The following is a 20,305-nucleotide window of genomic DNA, read 5'->3' as shown; positions in this document are numbered from 1 at the left end:
ACAGGGCAAGAGGGCAAAAGAGCCCTATCCTTGTAAGGGACAGAAGGTGAGTCTGGCCCCAGGAAGATGTCTCCACATGGTTTTCTCCTGAGAAGGCAATGCTGTTTCCCATGAAAGCTTTGCCAAGATTTATGTCTAGGAAAGACAGAAGGGACAGAGAAATGGAGGCCCGGACAGACTGTTTCTCACTTGCCCAAAGTCAGAGGTCAGGTACGGTGGAGCAATTTACACCATCCAGGCTGGGTTTTTCTGGGAATTCTGAAGGGGCTGGGGGAACTCTCAGCTAAGCCAGGGTCATTAAATGCACAGAAATCACTGGCCAGCAGGCTGGAGGGACTCTGGGATCATCTGCCCTCACTTCATAGATGGGGAACCAAGACCCAGAAACAGGAGGGTCTTTCCCAGGGTCACAGGAGAGCAGCAGAGCTTGGGCTGACTCCAGACCTCCTGTTGCCCAGTTCAGCAATCTTTATAGCTCCCCGTGTTGTGCTATTATTCCCATTTTATAGGCACAGAAATGGAGATCCTAAGACATTAGGTCATTTCCCTAAAGCCCTATAATGAGCACCACAAGCCTGCTGACTGCACCTTCTCTCAACACTGTCTGGATTGAATGTTAGGCAGCATTCTGACTGGTCGCTCATTATCACAATTCCCCCTTCACAATTAAGGAAACTGAGGCCCAGAAAGGAGGAGCGGCTTGCCCAAGATTGTGTAGCAAGTTATCGGTGGACCAGAGCCCATGGCTCTGTCTCAGGTTGTGCGCCTCCTCTTTCCACCTGCAGAGTCAGGGTCCCCAGGCAGGGCCGCTCCGCCCTGGCCAGCACCTGCACAAAGACGGTGAAGAAGATGACAGTGATGATGGCAGTGAGGAACAGGTCACACATGGGGAAGTGCTTCTTGTCCAGGAGGTAGCCCAGGGAGAAGGCTATGGCCCCTCGAAGACCCCCGTAAGCGATGATGAACTGGTCCTTGGGGGTCAGCTTCACAATTCGGAACTTGTTGATGAACCAGGTCAGGCCCAGCACACCTGCCAGGGAAGGGCAAGAAGAGTGTCATGCTGTCCCCAGCCCCTCCTGGCTTCTGCACCTGCTCTGCCTGGAGGAAGCCTTGGCTAGTATACCCACCCAGTGCACTCATTTCCTGGGTCCCTCAGCCATGAGCTGGGTGGATCCTTAAGGGGGTCTCCCAACCTGGATGTGCTTTAGAGGCATCACAGAGGCCTCCAGTGGCTGGAAGTCAGAAGGGAGATGGCAGGAGAGTTGAAACAAGACTGGCCACAAGTTGGTATCTATTAATCACGATGGGTTTGTGGGATCTACTTTTCTGTGTGCTTCAAATTTTCCATAATAAAAAGTTTTTTAATGCAGAGACCTGGATTTGACCTCAACCCACAGAACCAGAATCTCTAGAGGATGATACCCAGGACTAAAGGGGTTTAAAACACAGCATACCAAGTAGATGCGATAGCCAGTCTGGCTCAGGGACATAGACCTACTCTTAGAGAGGAGGTGAGTGAGATCCAGAGGGGGAAGCGACAGAGTCATGAGGTGAGGGGTGTCTAGAAATTATAAGCAGAATCCAAGCTCCCAAGGCCTGATCCCTGTGTGTGCCCCGGGGCCGGTAGCACTGACAGGTTTGCAAGTGCTCAAGTCATCCGTGCCACGAGGCAATGCAGAGGAACATTCAGAGAACTTCCCGGGCTCTGTGGCACAGGGTCCCTGAGGTCCCTCCTTTCTCACGCACTGTGGCCGTCTTCCCAGAGATCACGGACTCACGGTGAGCCATCGCAACGCCTGGCAGTCTCAGCACTGCTGAGGGGGCAGGGAAGCCCGAGCAGCCGGCAGCCACCTGGGGCCCCTCAGACCAGCCGCCCGGCCCTCCCCCGGCCCGGCCTGCCCTCCACCCCACACGTGCGTGCACGCACACACCTCTACCCGGCTCCAGCCCGGGACCTCACCCAGCACTCGGGCGATGAGGCAGAAGAGCAGGGTGCTGATGACAAAGGTCCAGTTCCAGTGGTGGGAGCCGGCCACGGTGGAGACGCCGAGGAAGATGAAAATGAGGGTCTCACTGACGCTGCTCCACATCTTCAGGAAGTACTTGATGGTCGTATGAGACTTGTGGGAGATGTTGGCCTCCACGTAGGGGCGCATCACCACTCCTGAGGCGATTAGTCTGGGGTCAGGAGAGAGGAGAGTTTGGGGTTCAGTGGGGCTGCACCTTCCCAGAGCCCCTCCACTGCAGGGAGGCGGACAGGTGCCCGCGTGCCTTGCCCCCTGACGGGTCAGAACCCGCCACGGGCCTTACTGGTCTCTTTGGCCTCAGTCTTCTCACTCAACCCTCCAGACATGGGCACATTTTTTTTTTTTTAAGATTGTATTTATTTATTCATGAGAGACAGAGAAAGAGGCAGAGACACAGGCAGACGGAGTAGCAGGCTCCATGCAAGGAGTCCGATGTGGGACTCGATCCCAGGTCTCCAGGATCACGCCCGGGCTGAAGGCGGTGCTAAACTGCTGAGCCACCCGGGCTGCCCTTGCATTTTTTTAGATGAGGGATCTGAGAGAGAGATCACTGCCTGTCCACTGTCACCCTGCCAGCGAGTGGCAGAGCTAAGATGCGGACTAAGGTCTGCCCAACTCTAAAGCCTGTGCCTGGGGATCCCTGGGTGGCGCAGCGGTTTGGCGCCTGCCTTTGGCCCAGGGCGCCATCCTGGAGACCCGGGATCGAGTCCCACGTCGGGCTCCCTTTGCCTATGTCTCTGCCTCTCTCTCTCTCTCTCTCTCTCTGGAGGACTATCATAAATAAAATAAAATAAAATAAAATAAATAAATAAATAAAGCCTGTGCCTCTTCCCCCTCAAAGCCATGCTGCCCCTCTCTGCCTAACAGGAGTCATACACATGTCCATGGCCTTGGTTTATTCCCCTGGAGCATGGTGTCTCTAATGCACAGGCGTTCCCATAAGGAGCTCTGTTCCAAGCAGCTGCCCACGTCCTCGCCTGGCGTCCATACCTGGGCTCTGCTCCTGCTGGCCCGGCCTCCTCACGGTCACCCCGAATCCCCCAATCCAGCCTGGCCCCTGCATTTCCAATGTCTTCCCCTACTGGGCAAATCTTTGCACCTCACTGCCTCTCCACATTCCCTGAACTTTAAGACCCAGCTGAAGCCTCTGGACCTCTGCATTCCTCACTGCAATGGAAGCCCCAAGCCTCCTTGCTGCGGCTACAGAAGGAAGGGCACAGTGAATGTGAGAGCCTGTGCCCAGCTGCAACCAAGGAACTCCCTTTGAGGCAAATGAAGGGAAGAATTAGCAGGGCTGAGGCCTTCCAGAACTTTAAACTCAGTGCTTCCAGGGGCAGTCCCGGGACCTGGAGCCTGGTCCATTCCATGAGTCTCATCCCAGAGCCAGAGGCTGGGCCCTGGAGAACTCCCTTGTGACCCTGCAAGCCTGGGGAATCCAAGTTGGCAGCCTCCCCAGTGCTGCACCCAGACTCACGCCATGATGCCCGACAGGTGGAAGAGCTCAGCTGACAGGTAGGCCATGTAGCTGTAGAGGAAGACGAAGAGTGGCTCGATGACGCGGATGTGGGCGGTGAATCGGGAGGTGAAGGCTGCGATGACTCCGTAGACCACACCTACAAACACCCCGCCCAGGGACACTACGAAGAAGCTCAGGAAGCCAAGGACGATGTCCACGATGCCCACTCGGTCATAGTTGGCAAACTCCTCAAAGAGGTGATACAGGACCTGGGGAGGGTGTGTAGGCTGGTTGGCAGGAGGGCAGGGCCCTGGCTGTCCAGCTCCCTGGGGTCCACCTAGGGTGAGTGCATGTCCTCCACCAACCATGGCTACAAGAAGAGGCCACATGATAGCAGAGAAACCCTAGTGCCAAGCAGGTGGTCAAAACCACCAGCCTAGGGGCTAAAGGGCCTTGCTTCAGGCCCTCAGCATGCCATGCTGATTAAGAGCACTAACTCTGAAGCCAAACTATCTGGGTTGGAATTGTGGCTCTGCTGCTCCCTAGCTGTATACATGGGGCAAATGACTCAATCTCCCTGTGCCTCAGTTTTCCTAGCCATACAATGAGTTAATAGTACCAACCTTATAGGGCTATGGGGAGGATGAAACTAGTTCATAAAGGCATAGTGCTGAGAGCTATGCCTATCACAGTGGTAGCTACTATTGGTGCTACTAAGTGGCCTCTCGCACTGTTTGACCTTGGGCCGATTGTGTCCCTGTCTGGATTTCATTCAGTCTTTCCTTAGCACAAAGCAGAGAAAGTTCAGACAATGAACTAGAACAGGACTTCTTAGCTTCTGAAAATTTCTGAAAATATACACAGCCAGGCCATACCCCACTTGGATTCTCTGGAGGTGGGGTCCAGAAGTCTCTATTCAATAAGCTCTCCAGGTGGTCACCCTGCAGAGCCAAGTTCAGATGCTATGCAACTATAGGTTTTCTAATGTTTCTCCACCTCCTAGACCAGGAAGTAAACAGTCACTGTAATGCTATCGTCAGACGTTTACGTGGCAGGTCACATACTAGAAAGCCCTTGGACAATGGCTATCCTGCTAAACACACAACAGCCTCATGAGGCAGGCGACCCAAGGATGCCAGGTTCCTTTCCTACACTGAAGCTCAGAGTGGTGGAGTCCTCAATGGCAAAACCAGACCCAGAACTTGTTCCCTGACAGCAGTGGGTAGGCTCTCCTGGAGAGGGGCAACTTTGAGGCTCTGCCTCTACTTAGGGGCTGGCTCCCTGGCTACTGGACCTACTCCTAGCCAGCTCTGCCAAGAAAACAGTTGGGCAGTTTCCAGGCCTGGGGCCGCTGAGAGAGGGAAGAGGGCCTGAGAATTGCTGAGAAGGAACTCTCCAAAGCCCCTGCTACTTACAGGCAAGGAGGCATGGGCAGGGGTGACCTGCTCCAGAGCAAAGGCCTGAGACCATGCAGCCCAGGGGCTCCTTCTGCTTTAATGTTGGGAAAGAGTCACACTCATGCCCAGAACTCTAGAAAGGGCCTGACTTGGGCCAAGCAAGAAGGGGAGATGCCAAGCACTGGCCTGACCCCAGTGCTGCCTGGGAGCTGGGGCAGGGCTCCAGCAGTGGACAACAGGTGCGTTCTCAGCTCTAGGCCACCTAAACTCACTCCTGGCCTGAGGAGATTCATGGGTTCTGAGGGTCTACCATCTGGGTCAACAGGGCAGGTAGAGAGGGCAAGCTCCTCCTTTTCCACCAGGTTGTACTATCAATGGGACTACAGAGGCAGCGCAGCATAGTGGCAAGTGTGTGCATTCTGGACTCCCACTGTGTAGGTCCCAGGCCCAGCTAACATACCCCTGGACGAGTTCCCTGTTAGTAGCTATTTCCTCACTTGGAAAAACTGGGGATAAATACAGTGCCAACTTCATGGTGTTTCTGTTTGGGTTAGATGAGGCAATACATATTCAGACAGGAAGTGCTCAGACAGGAAGTGAGCAGGAGCAATTAACACCAGCACTCCCACCACCTGGGGAGGTGTGGCCAGCAGCCCAAGGTGGTCTTGATATAACCGCACCCCACTGTTTCCCAGGAGTGCCAACCTGAACCCAATACTCAGATCCAACTGGAGAGGGCTTGGTCTTTGGTACCCACTGGTGTGACTCCTATAAGAACCCAGGGAGAATGACAGGCTGGGTACTGCAATCCTTGTTACAGATAGAGAAACTGAGGCAGGAGCTGGTGCTAGAAGGACCAGCACCGAGGCCTGCCTGCTTAGACCAGACTGCTGTGCTGCCCCACAAGGACCTAATGAAGGCAACAGGGGAGGAAGAGGACAAGCCAACCACCACTGTCTCTTCTCTGAAGTGTGGCTTCCTGAGGGACTGGGGGAAGGTAAAGAGGGAATGCATGTGTGAGTATGCACTGGCATGCACACGTGTCCTTGTGTTTTCCTGTGTGTACAGCTGCTCTCTGAGCAGTCCAACTAGGAGGAGAATGGGGGTATTTTCACAACATGATGTGAGTGTGCACATACACATATCTGTTTCCTGAGGAAGCTAGCTGGGAGGAAGGGCATGTGTAAGCACGTACAGTATGGCCATGTGCGGACCGCGTTAGGAGTTCCTGTCCTTGCTAGACCATAGGAGGAAAGTACTACCTACTCGGCTACTTTGCTGCTAACAAAGGTGAGGCCCAGAGAGGTACAGTCACTTGCGTAAGGTCACATAATAAGCAAGTGGCCAAGCTCAGGTCAATCCATTTATTTATCACTTTCTGGAGGTTTGTGTTTTTGTTTTTATAATAAATTTTATTTTAGTTTTTTAAAGTAGGCTCTATGCCCAACATGGGGCTAGAACTCATGACCCTGAGATGGAGAGTCATAGGCTCTAACAGATTGAGCCACGTAGGCACCGTTTCTGGATGTTCTGAGGGCAGGGTCCCTTTCCACCACGGCTGCCCCTGAACTCTACACAAACTGAACTGTAACGTAGGGCACAGCCAACATGATGGCTAAACTGGCCCTCATAGACTAAATGGCCTATAAAGGGTAAACTGAAGTCTAAAGATGATACATAATTTAACCAAGTTCACATCACAGTCCAAGTCAGGGACAGAACATATGGCCTGGGAAGGCCAGGAGCTCAGGCCCTGAAGTCCCTGGCTTCTAACCCTGGTCCTATCACATGTTAGCAAGGTATCTGACTTCAGGGGGCCTGCTGCCTCCTCCATAAAGTGGGAATAAGAAGCACCTCCTAAGGTCATCACAAGGATTAAATGAGATAATCCACATCGAGTGCTCAGCACGATGCCTGGCACACAGCAAGCAGGAATGGACATTTGCTGTTTCGCTACTATGATTAGCAGGTGGATGTGGGATTCGCTCTGGACCCGGATTCGGGTCTGAGCCCCGGGTGCATGCGGGTGTGGCCACTGCTCCTCACCACAGTGACGGCGTCATTGAGCAGGGACTCCCCAAAGACAAGGATGTGCAGCAGCTCATTGATGTGGATCTCCTCGAAGACGGCCAGCACGGCCACCGGATCCACGGCGGAGATGATGCTGCCGAAGAGCAGGTTGTCCAGGAGGCCGATGTTGTTGATCTGCTCACCGCCCACCAGGCACACGGCGTACATGAGGCCGCCCAGGAAGAAGGCATTCCACAGTGTGCCCACCACAGCGAAGATCAGGATGGTGCCCAGGTTCTCAGTGAACTGCCGCAGTGGCAGGAAGTAGCCAGCGTCCAGGATGATGGGTGGCAGCAGGAAAAGGAAGAAGACGTCTGATTGCAGGAAGGGGGGCGTCTCGCCCACGCCCTTGATCAGGCCCCCCACTAGCAGCCCCACTACGATCAGCAGGCAGCTTTCCGGGACAATGCTCGAGATAGTGGGGATCACGTGGAAACCTGCAGAGGGCAAGAGAACGGGAAGCCGTGGGCTTGCGGCGAGCCAGGACACGAGGCTGGGGATGGGGCTGGTGACAGCAGTGCAGGCTTGGCCTCAGAGGGCTGCTCTGTTAACTCCCTGAGCCTTGGCCTCCTCACCCATGATGTGGAAGTGGTAATACCAGCTTCCCAGGGTTCGCTGTATAAACTAAGTGATGATGCTCTTAAAATGTTTTTTTCTAGGATATATAGATGTTATCTCTGTCTCTGTCATAAAAGAGTAGAAAGAAGTGGCTCTGTATGCCTCCGGAAGGCAGAATGATACATTGCTTACTGAGGCCCCAGGTATCTAAGGGCATTACCTACACCTCCAATCCTAGACTCATGTGCTCTCCTGCTGAGTCCAGAGAGCTGCTCAAGAAGCCAAACAGAGATCAATCAATTTTCCATGTGAGATAAAACCTATCTGCCATCCTGTTTCTAGCCTAATCCTATCCACTTTAAAGATGGAGCAGCTGAGGCTCAGATAGAGGAAGGGACTTGCCCAAGGGCACACAGCAAATCAGTAGCAGAACCAGGACAGAAGCCAGGTCTGGCCTCCCACCCTGCCAGCTCCTGTCAAACTCCTAAACTCTTTAGGTCAAGCTCTGCTCTCCTCCTCATCAAGGCATGAACATGTCCCTCTCCCCGAACCAGCAGCAGTGGCCCCTGGGGCTCCCAATCTAGAACTAGGAAGTAGCACAAATCTCCCCGATGAGAGGTCAGTGCCAGGTTTGGCCCCAAGCTCCCAAGGGGTTTTGATTTGGTTTTGGGTGGGGAGGTAGGTGGAGAAGACCCAGCCACCCAACTGCGTGTTGGGTACTAAAACCCCAGGGTCAGCTTAGTTAAGAAAGTATGATACTTTGCTCAGGGTGAAAGCTCTTGCTCTCCTCCTCAACCTCCCTAGCCTATAAGCTCTGTGCAGGCAGGTACCCTGTCTGTCTATAATGAGATCCCCAGGGCTAGGGGCATAGTAGGTATTCAGCAAGTACCTACTGATCTGAAAATGCACAGGGTTAGGCCATTACTCACATAATTTCTGATAACCCATCTGGCCAGGCTTTGGCTCTCATTACCCCTGAGAGCCTTGGGAAGGAGCAGAAACATCCCTCCCCATGCCCAAAGCCCCTCCCACTCTCTACTGATCTGGGTAGTGCCAGTATAGCTACAAGTCAAGACTCAACACTCGAAACACTGGCAAGGCCCAGAACATTGGCACAGTGCCGAGCTCCCAAGAGACACTCAAAACATGTTGGGAAAAAAACATGTCTCCATCCTAGGCCAGGAGAGAATCCCAAAGCCACCATGCACGTTCTCCTGGCTTTAAAACAGACTTGACCAAATTCACCTCTTGCTGAAAAATCCCCCAGTCTTTACAGTGTCTACCAGTAACCCCCAGTGTTCAGTGGCTGGTGCACTGGAAGGGGCATTTCCCCCAAATGAGCCACATCCTCTTTTGATCGCAGATCTTTGCCTAGTTATCTCTCCAGAACACTATTCTTGTACCTCTATCCCTACTGTGTGTGACTGACACTGCATGTTTCTGTGTGCTTCCTGGAGCACCCCTGTCTGCTCATGTTAGGGCAGGAGTCCTCCTCTGATGCCTCTCCTTAGACCTTCAATCCATAGTTGCTACCCAGATTCCTCTCTCTGCCTGGCACCCCTCGAGGTCAGACAACCCAGGCAGGAGCAGTGAAGACAGGACGATGGTACCACACCTGGAGACATGCATTGCCCTGGAGGGGAGATAGGATGGCACCGGGGTTGAGAGGAGCAAAGCTCCTGCAGCCAGTGGGAAGCAGCTTCTCAAGACCAGGAGTCAAACTCCAGGTCTAGCCAGCTGACCTTGACACCCAAGCCTGGAATTAAGCACCTGTCCTAGAAGTGAGCACCAACAAGTGCCTTAGGAGAAGGCACAGTCTGAAGAGAAGCCCAGGGCAGGTAGATGACAGTCTCCACCTCCATCTAGCATATTAAGCTTTAAAAATGCCTCCCCACCATCAGTTGGGGAGGCACTTTGCCATCAGTTCAATCTATAATACTTGACTGGCCCCCGGAAGTGCCATGCCATGCATTGCAGACCCAGAGACAAGTACCAGAGGGACAGGGTAAGGTGGCCTGTGAAAGAAGCCAGGAGTAGTAACACAAAGAACGCTCATTATTCCTCAAGGTGCACGGTGAGCCAGGCACACAGCATCTCTCTAGTTCTCAAAATAGCCCTGTGGGATGTGTGCTGTCCCCATTTTGCAGAAGAGAAAGCTGGGGCTTGGCAAGATTCAGTAGCTTCCCAAAGTCTAAGGCAGGAGTTCTACTCTAGCTTAGAATATCTGTAGCACAGAAAGCTACTCAATCTTTTACTCAAACATGGCTATTTTCTCTGAGCCAGGCTGGTGCCGTGCACTGGGGACGCTGAGGTGACTCAGAGTCAGAACCTCATGACCAGCTCATGGGAATGGCCACGCTTTTCCCAGTCTCAGGACCTTCGGGCCATCAGGCCTCCCTCACTAAGTTAAGAGACAGCTGGCATTCCTATTCGACAGAGAAAAGCCTGGAGTTCAGAGGAGGCAGGACAGGCCCAGGCCACTGAGGACCTCTAGGTCCTGGGCCTCCTGACTTGGGTGCGGTGTACTTTCTTCTACAGAAGCTGGCTCCCAGAGTAGTTCCCAGCTGGAGCCATGTTCCCAGAGCACGTCCCCCTGGGTCTTCCTGTGTTGGCCCTGCCTTTTGGTGAGCAGGCTCTGACGGGCAAGGGCAGGGAAGGGATGGGCCCAGGCTTAAGGGGAAGGTCTGCAATCCACTCTTGGCTCCATACTTCAGGTAGGCGGGACATTAGTGAAAAGTAGCTTCCAGGGGGGAAGGGTGCAGCGGTGTAGGGAAGGGGGGGTGCTGAGGGCCTGTTCTGGCCTCTTTCAAGGCCCTAACTCCACCAGCTGTCCCCACCCTGCAGCCTTGAGAGTCTCCTTAAAACACAGGAAGTTTGCTGATACCAGGTGTGGTGAAAGGGGGCACAGTTGGAGCTCCCAGTCCCCTGACAAAATCCCAGCATGAAAGTTAGACCCCAAGATGCCAAGAAATAAGGCAAAACTTCCAGGGCCCAAATTTGTGGCAGTAGTGATGTCACCAGGATGGAATCTGGGGTGGGGCAGAGGCAGTTAGAGTCAGATCCAGAGCTGGGAGAGCTGGACCAGACCCTGGACATCATCTAAACCCTCTGCTCCTTGGTCAGGGAAACGGAGACTCAAAGACCACCGGTGACCTGTCACTGTCACATGACCATTCCACAGTGAGAATGCAGGAAGCTCCAGGTCCAGCGATCTCTCAAACCACACGGCCTCCCGTGAGGGCATCCAGTCCTCCCAGAGCAAGGGCCGGGGAAGGTGTGGAATTCCACAGCTCCCAGTCACAGGGCGAACCCACTCACGTGGTTCCCGCCATGGGAGGTGAGCATTTCCGTGTCCAGTATAGGTGCCAGGACTGAGGGACACACTCCCCCACACTCCGGCTCTCTTACACTCTCAAACTCTCTCTTACACACTCACCCACACACATTTTCACACACCACTCTCACGTGTGCTCTCATACTCTTACATACTACCTTTTACACATTGTATTACTCTCTAATACACACTGCTCACACTCACCCACTCTTATACACACTCACTTCCTCTTACACTCATCCACACTCTACCTCTCTTGGATAACACACACACACACACACACGCTTATACACATACAGAGGCACACTGAACAGACATTTGACCAAACTTCATTTGGTCAAACAGACATTTGACCAAACAAAATTTGTGAGGGGTTCCTGGCACCCCACAGCTTCTCTGCCCTCCACCACGAGCGTGTTTTATTTACCTCTCCTGGGACAGTCCCCAGCTGCTGAGACTGGTGCAGTGGAGCAACAGGCAAAGCTGGTCTACGTCACCCTTGGTTGCCAGGGTGATGGGACACCCCTGATCCTGCTTCCCACCATCTGTCCCCGGTGGTCAGAGGGGAGTGCCAGGAAGAGGGGCCTCCTTGGCCCATCCATGCCAGTCACCAGAGACCCAGGAGTGTGCAAGGGGCTCCGCCGCCCTAGTTCCAGGCCAGAGGACTGCTCTGGGGCTGCAACTCGGCCAGGTCCCAAGGGATTCCTGGTTGCACATGATTCCATTTCTCTAACTCCCTCTTCAACTGCCCCAGCAACCAGTCTCAACTACAGTCCTGAAAGGTAATACGTCCCTAGGAAAACCTGGCACTCTACAGTTTACCGCAGTGTGCTCTGAGAGAGCTTGTGTTCTTAGCCACTCATCACATCATCTCTGGTTTTATTCTTATTTTGTTTCTAAGGGGAGCGTCAATGCCCAGGCCCAAAGAGGCCCAAAGTGGCCCTGAGAGAGCCAGAGATGTATTCTTTCCATGAGCTCTCCTCCAGGGAAATCTCACTACTGCTCCCCTTCCACTCTAGTGGCCTAGTAAACACCTTGGGAAATCCTTCCTATTTTTAGGTTTGCCCCCTCCAGGAAGCTCTCCCAAGTTAAATCAGTCAGAAGTGCTCAGTCTTATCTGCTAAATTTCTAAGGCAGGAGGTGGGAGTTATCAGAAGGCTCAGCCTCTGTCGGCCTGGTCTGTTTTCAGCTCTGATCTCCGCTGGGACTGGAGGCTCCGTGAGGGTAGGAAGAGCTCTGATTCTTCTTTAGTCTGATTCTTTCCACCATCAACGTTAGCTATGAGGATCAAGGTAAAAGGACACACCCTGAGCCAGTATCCCAGCAGGCTGACAGCCAGACCAGCAGAGACAAAGATATGTGGCACTAGCTTCCCTCCCTGGATTCCAATCAGGGTTCCTAGCTGGGCAGCCCTGGACATTTATGTTTCATCTTCTACTCTCAGTTTCCCTATCTGTGTAAAAGCCTATTTCAGAGTGTGTCTGGGGTACAAGAGGAAGTAATCAGGGCAAAGCATGCCAAACAACGCTGGCACTCAATGTTAGCAAAAAGTGGCAACTGCTATATTATTTTAATTTCTTCAAAACCAAAGTATAACATGAATCACTCTGCATTATCAAGATCTACTGGTGTAAACCTGTCCATCACTGGGCATTAAGCTACCTAAAGGTGGAAATTGTCTAGAGCCATCCAGCTCTCCAGCTTCCAGTAATATAGTAGGCATTAACCATTTGTGAATTAAGATAAAACTGACTTTTAGGGGAAGGAGGTGGGGATGGCTAAAGTTTCAAGAGTAGGTGATGCTCCCAGGGCAGGGACCATTTGGATTGGGCTTTGAGGGATCAATAGAAGTTTGCCAGAGAGTAAGAGAGAGAAGCAGGAGGAGAGCCATTCTAGGGTCTGAATCCTCTTAAGAGCCCAGGACAGGGCAGCCTGGGTGGCTCAGTGGTTTAGCGCCTGCCTTCAGCCTAGGGTGTGATTCTGAAGACCTGGGATCGAGTCCCATGTCGGACTCCCTGCATGGAGCCTGCTTCTCCCGCTGCCTGTGTCTCTGCCTCTCTGTGTCTCTCATGAGTAAATAAAAAAAAAAAAAAAAAAAAAGAGCCCAGGACAAGTATCCTGCACAGAGCAAAGAGATGTAAGGGTAATGAATAAATGAAAGACAAGGAAAAATAAAAGAGAAATAGGAAGGCAGGCTGACTTCACCAAGTCTTTGCCAATATTCACATATGAGTGTTTTTGTGAAGAGCAAGTGAGATGTTATATGATATATGTTGCCTGTGTCTTTCAATCTTAGTCCTTATTCTGTAACTGGGGTGATAATGTCACCCCCAGGGTAGCTGTATAAGTATCACTGAGATAATCACTGATTAGCTTCTGGCCTACAGGAGTCACCCAATGAATGACAATTTTTAAACGCATAACCCAACAGTGCCCACTCAGGGATACTGTATTTGATCATGACTCACTTGAAGATACACTCTCCAGCACAGAGAAGAAAAACATACATGCTAGACCCTCTGAGGTTCTGACACTAGGGGCTGCGCTGGAGCTTGCACGGATCTCCTCTCATTTCCTATTTTTAACCCAGACTCTCATTTGATAGATGAAGAGATGGAGGTGCAGAGAAGTGAAGTGACTTGCCCAAGGCTACCTAGCTGGCAAGTGGCAGAGGCAAAAGTAGAACCCAGGTCTCCGGATTGCCGGCTCTGTGTTGTGCTGTGCCAATGAAAACAAAGCCCGTCGGGATCAATGGGAAGAGCATTCAAGTTTGCAGTATGCCTCCGCTGTGGATGGAGCCATAAATAAGTCTGTTCCAAGTACTCGGGCAGGAATCATTCCCCGTAGCGGGGGAGTCAATCTCTCCTTGCCTCCCCCTCTCGTCTTCCACATGGCACCTCTATTTCTTGCTTGCTTCGCTCCACATCTCAGGGAGACAGGGTTCCACCCTCCGGGAACATCGAGTGTGGGTAGGAAATTAGCTAAAAAAGCTCTCTGAGAACACAAACAGCATGTATTAGGCTGCCTGAGGCGTGGAGGAAAGAAGACTGGGCCAGGAGGCCGACACCCAGATTCGAGGCCCAGCTCTGCCCGCCAGTAACCACGATGCTCTGGGCAAATCATTACCCCACACACAGGCCTCAGTCTCCTCACGGTAGACAAGTGAGAATCAAGGGGTTGGACACAGAAACAACTGCATTTTGTCAAGTAGCAGATTAACATCAGAGATGATTGATGAAGAAGGAAGGACAGAAATGCCACATGAGCTGGAGGGGACCTGCTGGCCAAAAAGACTTGAAAGCAATAGGTAGAGTGACACAGCAATAGGCAGGCCCTCTCAGAGACCTCACAGGAGAGGTGCTCCAGAGCAGGTGCTGTGGTCAGGTTTCCAGGGTCGGGGAGCTGGCCAAGCTTAGGGTTAACCCCCAGCACTTAACCTACCATCCCCAACCCCTGAACTCCACTTGCCAGAAATCCTCACATCCCAACTGTGTAAACACAGAGGGAAATTATTTTTCACCTCTATTCACCTCTCAAAACCTAATTTCTGGACCATGGTGGTGTCACCTCCTCTGAGAAGGCTTTCCTGAGCTGCCCCGGCTGAGTCAGGTGCTCCTCCTAATTGTGGAGCCAGGAGCTCCATAGCTAGTGTTCTAGTCAGCTTGGCATCCCAGCACACGGCCTGGGGCCCACAGGTTGATGTTCAGGGAATGGTGGAAGCTTCCTAAAGGATGTGGGGCTGAACCTGGGCCTCGTGAGCTGAAGCCTATAGGGGGAAGAGTGTGAGCAAATGAGTGGAGAGGGGATCTCAGTGGTTTACTGAGGGCCCTGAAATTCTAGCCCACATAGGAACAAGGCTGTACAAGGAGGGAGACACCAGTGCACAGCGGGATGAGACAGGCCATGCAAGGAACTGAATCAGGGGCCCCAGCTGGTGCCGTAGGCCGCAGACCTTCATGTCTGGACCCCAATACCCCTGACTCAGCCTTGAGCCAGGTTCTTCTCCTGTTCCCACTAGTCTTTTCCCTGGGTTTCAAGGACACACATCAACAACCCCTACCCCACCTCACCCCCCACTCGGGTGGCACTTCTTGGTACCCAGCCCAGCCTCCCCAGTCACCTAAGCACCCCATAAACATTTGTCGGATGAACTTCCCTCCAGCAGATTCTCCCCACCCCCCACAGGAAAGGCTCTGGATTGAGAGTCCCTATGTAGTGAGGTAGAGGATGAGTCACTCGAAGCAGGGGGGGGTGGAGGGACAGGGACTAGGGACTGGCAGTAAACAATCCGTGTGTGTTGACAAGATACAGAGCTCCAGGAGGCAACAACAGCGCCTGGCCAGCCAGGGGTTCCCAAGCAGCCAGTAAGGATGACAGCTCAGGGGGTGGGTAGGACCTCAGGCTCCCAAGACTTGTGGCCAGCCTGGATCCCTGGCAGGTACATGTTCCACATACTGGTTTCTTTTTATTTTTTTCTTTAATGGAAATACATTGCTTTGATGATTTTTAAACAGAACCCAAACTCATTTAAAACTTTTTTGCAACAGGATCTAAGTACAGTAAGCAGAAGGAGGATTATCTCCCAGTGGCTCTCCTCCTTTCCCTTTACCTGCTATACAAGACACCCTCTTACCTCAAATCCACACTGTGAACAGTTCAGTATACAAAATTCTAAACTATTCTGTATCTATAGTTTTAAAATTTGGTATAAATGGCATATTCTACATACTGAGCTAGAACTGCTTCTATGGGGCAGAGACTGCACCAAACACTTTGCTGAGGCATCTCATTTAAATTTCTCAACAACCTTAATGGTACTATATTATTAACCCCCATTTTAAGGTAAGTGAAGAGAATATCAGCGGGATGACTGCTTCCACGCCCCAAGGTCACAGAGCCAGGGCTCCAGAGCAGTGTCTCAGACCCAAGATGACCTCACCTCCTACTGTCTCCCAGGCCCCTCCTCCGTGGAGCAACTTCACTGTGGCCATGGCCCTGCCTGGGCCACAGTATACTGAACAGTCCCCTCCATGATGGCATTAGGATGAAGGCTGGTTTCTCATACTGAAATCCTCCCTTAAGAGCCCCAGACAGTCCTGCCCCTGTGGCTGGCGGGGAAATCAGAGGGCCTCTGCTTCTCTGCTTCCACTTCTGTACCTTCACCCGACCCCATGGGGTCACTGGCATCAGTAAAGTCGAAACCATGCCCCTTGCAAGAGAGGCCCTTCTCGGCTCCCCGAATTTCAACATGTAGTGTAGAGGAAGTGGAAGCATGGAATACTTGAGCTGGAAATGAACCTGGGCTTAGTCAGGATTCAAGCCCCCCACTCCACCCCCACCCCCACCTTCCTCTCCTGGTTCCCAGGTGGGCGGCTCCCCAGGGGTGAGGATTTGCCCTCCCCCACCCACCCCATCCACAGCCCTTCTCCTGCCAGACTATCCTCAGAACCTGCAGGCCACAGCAGGAGCTCGAGCCGGCTGCCCATGCCAGAGGCAGGGGGGAGAAACAAGAAGCTCCATGAGAGAGGTTCCATTTCCAGAAACTTTAGACCTTGGGAAAGCTGGATTTCTCTTTTTCTTTTCCTTTATTAGGGGTATGGTCGAGTTTGTAAAATGCAAATTTAGGAGAAAACTGAAATCAAGACTACCGAATACCTGTTGTCCTTTAGTTTCCCTTCCAGTTGAAAGTCACTTAGCTTAGAAGCTTAACAATGAGTTAAATCCATTATATATAACTTGAACTTTTTCACAATATCATCAAAGCAACACAAAGAGAAATTCTATCATTTCCAGGACAACAGCCCTGCGGAAAGCGAGGCCCAGCGTCCCATTTTCAGCTGCTCCAGGGGAGGGAGGAGGGAAGCTGTGGAGGGAGAACCAGACAAGACTCTAGAGGTGCTGGCTGGGTGACAGAGGGAGAAGAGCACCCAGGGAAGCCTCCGGGGTCCCTTCCACTGCTCCCAGCTCAATCAGTGCTTCCCAGCATCTGGGGGCAGTGATAAAGAAGAGGTACCAGGTGCCCCTCGACTTGGGCTTTTCAGTGAACTCTCAGAAGGGAGAGACATCAATGAGAAAACATGACTTTCAGAGGACTGAGTTTGCAGTAGGGCCTGAGAGGATGAGGACGCTTCTGGGAGGGTGGGGCACAGGTGACCCTGAGCCTGGTGTGCATGGGGTGGACTCTTAGTGGCAAGGGCGCAGGAGCTGAACTCTCATTTCCCTACCACCAAACATGTTCCTCCTCCAGTGGTCCCCACTGTCCCAGCATCATTCAGTTGCTCAGGTCCCAAACCCCGGAATCATCCTGACTCCTTTCTCTTATACCCCATCTCCAAACTCCCTCTGGCTCTACAGCCTCCTTGTTTTTCCTTGAACAGGAGAACAGTTCCATCCCAAGGCCTTTGCATTTACTCTTCTTTCTGCCTGAAACACTGTACCACATAGTTGAACCAACAGATTCCCTCCTTCTTCCAGGTCCCTGCTCAAATGCCACCTCCTCAAGGAGATCCTCCCGGGCCTCTCTATCCACTCATCTTGCTTTATCTTTACTGTACTCACCACTACTTGAAGTCTGTATGTGCTCATGAATGGGTCCCCAGTTTGCCTCCCTGAGGGCAGGCTGTCACGACTGCTGCTGAACCCCTAGCACCTATAGTTGTACCCATCACACGTAGGCTCACTATCAGTATTCGCTCATCTGACCAACTTCTGCCTCAATGACCTAACAAGGTTGTTGTGAGGAGCACGTAGGACCACAGATAGGAGAGCACTGAGCAAACCAGAGGCTTTGTTTGGTGGATTAACTGGAGAAGCACTCCGGTTCCTCTAGCAGCTTTCCCTCAATACTCCCCAGGGCAGAAACTTGTCACACTTGAATCCACTCACACTGTGCAGTTGATGGGTTGTCTCCCCCTGCAGACAGCTCTCAAGGGCAGGGACTCTGTCCTAGTCATCTTTCACCCTCCGGCACTTAGCACAGAGCCTGGCACGTGGCAAAGATCGAGACTTGTCTGTTGAGCCTGCATGACTATCCAAGGGCAGGATTCCAGCCTGATTTAACCTCATGTCCAGAATGTGGCAGCAAGCTTGTGTGCACTGAATACCAACTGAACTGGCCTGACCTAAAGTTAGGGAGGCACTGGGGGCCTTTGGGGCACAGCAGTGGCATGTGGAAAGGTGGGAGGTGTGGGTAGAAGGTGTGTGGAACAAGCATGCTATACTGAGTTTTTATCAGGCACAGGTGACAGTGAAGGCTGGAAAGGAAGTGATGACCTAGGTGGGCACAAAGCAGCCATTTCTCTGGGCAGTAGACAACAGATGAAGAAGCAGTTCGAAGCAGACACTCTCCCAAGATCACATGGGTAGCAGCAGAGCCAGGTCACAAATCTGGAACTATTGACTCCCAATCCAGTGCTCACACAGAGTCATCAAAAGGCTCTAGTCTTAGATGATGTGAAAGTCCTGCCAGTAAACACCTCGGGGAAGAAGTAATGGGAGATGGTACTGGACACCCCCCACCCCAGCTTGGCACCCTGGAGTGGGGAGAGCAGTCCAGTTGCAGAGCTGTTAAGGCTAAGCTCCAGGGGCACTTGTACAACCTCTTGCAGATTCCAGCAGGATCAAGGAGCCTGCCCACCCCTCCCCCAGTCCACCTCCAAATGCCTCAGGAGACCAGAAAGCTATATTCGGGGAGAGGAAGAGCCCAAGCCAAACCCAGGCTGGGGATTGATGCAGAGACCTGGGTTCCGATCTAGACCCTGCCACCAACTTACTAGGTGCTTCGAACAAGCCCATGCCTTTCTCGGGCCTTCCCCATCCTCAGAGGATGTTGAGGGCCTTTTCAGCTCTGATATCTGACCAGTGAGCTCTGCTATTAGACAAAGCACTTCATGCTCACCATCTCTGTGCATGCCAACGAGCACAGTACCCTGAGCCCAGGACAGCTTCGCGGTGTAAGACAGCACGAAGCATGGGCTGGTGTAAAGAGCCCTGGTCTGCCAACACAGGAGCTGGCTTCTGTCCCAGTTCTAAACCTGAACTTCTCTGTGATCTCCGGCAAATCACAGTCCTGCCCCGAGCCTCACTTCCTTCCTCTCTAGCATGGCGATAAGCAATGCTCAGGGCACTAGGTGGCTGTGAGGAAGAGAAAGTCAGGTCTTGGATGGAGGGGTGGGATGGCAAGGGGCCTCTATGTTCCCAGGCAGCAGAGCATGTCTGCTTTCCGGGGCTCGGCCTACTCTGCAGCCGCCTGACTTGGGTTCCACAGGGACACAGCAGGAATATCATGCCACCAGGGGGGCTAGGCCTCCCGCTGGAACAGAGGTCACTCACTGGCTCGCTCTGGAGCCAGGGCCTAGTGAGAGGAGGTCCCAGCAGTCAAGTGCTCCGGAGGACTGAGGCAGAGCAACTGGGCCTGGGCCAGGGGAGGTGGTCCCACATGCAGGGTGGAAGATCCTCAGTGACACAGCTGGGAAAGGTGACATCTGGAAAAACAAGCAAGGATACAGTTGCCTCAGGGATCTGTCTGAGGTTTCAACCCAAACTCACTCAGCTGGGAGCCCCGTGGTTGAGAGTATGGTCTTGAGAACCAGGGGCCTGGTTCCCTGGCTCTGCAACCTACAAGCCATGTCTCCCCTGCAGATACTCTGACTCTCAGGTGAATCTCAGTTTCTCCATCTGAGAAGTGGGCTCATAATCATTTCTATTTCAAGGGCTGTTCTGAGGATCCAGTGAAATTATGTATCTGGAGCCAAGAACTGCCAAAGAAAACTCTCAGCAAAGGGCACAGTCCCATCTCTGTACCCCTAGTCCCCAGGCCCACAGAGGGCCTGCTGGCATCAGGGCACAGCTGCCAGGGAAGCAGCCACAGTTGGGAGATGGAGCCACACTCTGAGGCAGCCCCTCTGAAACAGGGCTTGGTACCTTGTCCCTGTCATTGTTGGTTCCAGGTTGAGCCCGGTGGCAGAAGCCTATGGAGATGCTGAAGGGAAGGGGAGAGGAGGCAGAGGGGGAAAGTAGATTGAGGCAAGGGGAGACAGAAAGAGAGTCGGGGGGAGGCTGGGAGAGGCAGAGGAGGCTAAGGGGAGGCACAAGCCCTCTGGATCCCCACTGAACCTATTTCTTGTCCCCTTTAAAATCTGTAGAACTGCTTTCTAGGGTACCTGAGTACACACAGGAACTGTGGACGTAGCTGGGCCATGCACATGCAGGTTCCCTGAAACCTCAGCAACAAGCCTCAGAGGCAGGCTGGCAGAGTGGGAGGCCAGAGTTTCCCCGAAGCAGGTGCCCAAGGCATCCGTCTCCAGGAGATGCACTGGAAGGCTCCCACACACTTCTGAGAGCAGCCCAGCTGGCTGAGCATCCTGAGGAGGGAGACACAGAGGGCACACTTGGAGGGCCTCTCCCTGCCTCCTCTCCCTATCCACTGGAACAGTTTGTCACCTCAGGCCTCCAAGAGCCATGA

The 20,305-nt window shown here is 52.8% G+C and overlaps 1 protein-coding gene across 1 annotated transcript in view; it reads right to left on the bottom strand.

Annotated features, from left to right (window-relative positions):
* The window catches only part of SLC9A1 (solute carrier family 9 member A1), a 48,598-nt gene that overhangs the window by 6,130 nt on the left and 22,163 nt on the right, over nucleotides 1-20,305 (bottom strand). The window contains 4 exon segments of the mRNA NM_001287028.1: nucleotides 828-1,030; nucleotides 1,961-2,178; nucleotides 3,502-3,752; nucleotides 6,927-7,387. Of these exon segments, the coding sequence (NP_001273957.1) occupies nucleotides 828-1,030; nucleotides 1,961-2,178; nucleotides 3,502-3,752; nucleotides 6,927-7,387 (1,133 nt within the window).

This window comes from Canis lupus, chromosome 2, assembly GCF_011100685.1.
Source record: "Canis lupus familiaris isolate Mischka breed German Shepherd chromosome 2, alternate assembly UU_Cfam_GSD_1.0, whole genome shotgun sequence".
In the NCBI taxonomy this organism is placed as follows: domain Eukaryota; kingdom Metazoa; phylum Chordata; class Mammalia; order Carnivora; family Canidae; genus Canis; species Canis lupus.
This window is presented reverse-complemented; position numbering and strand designations above follow the sequence as displayed.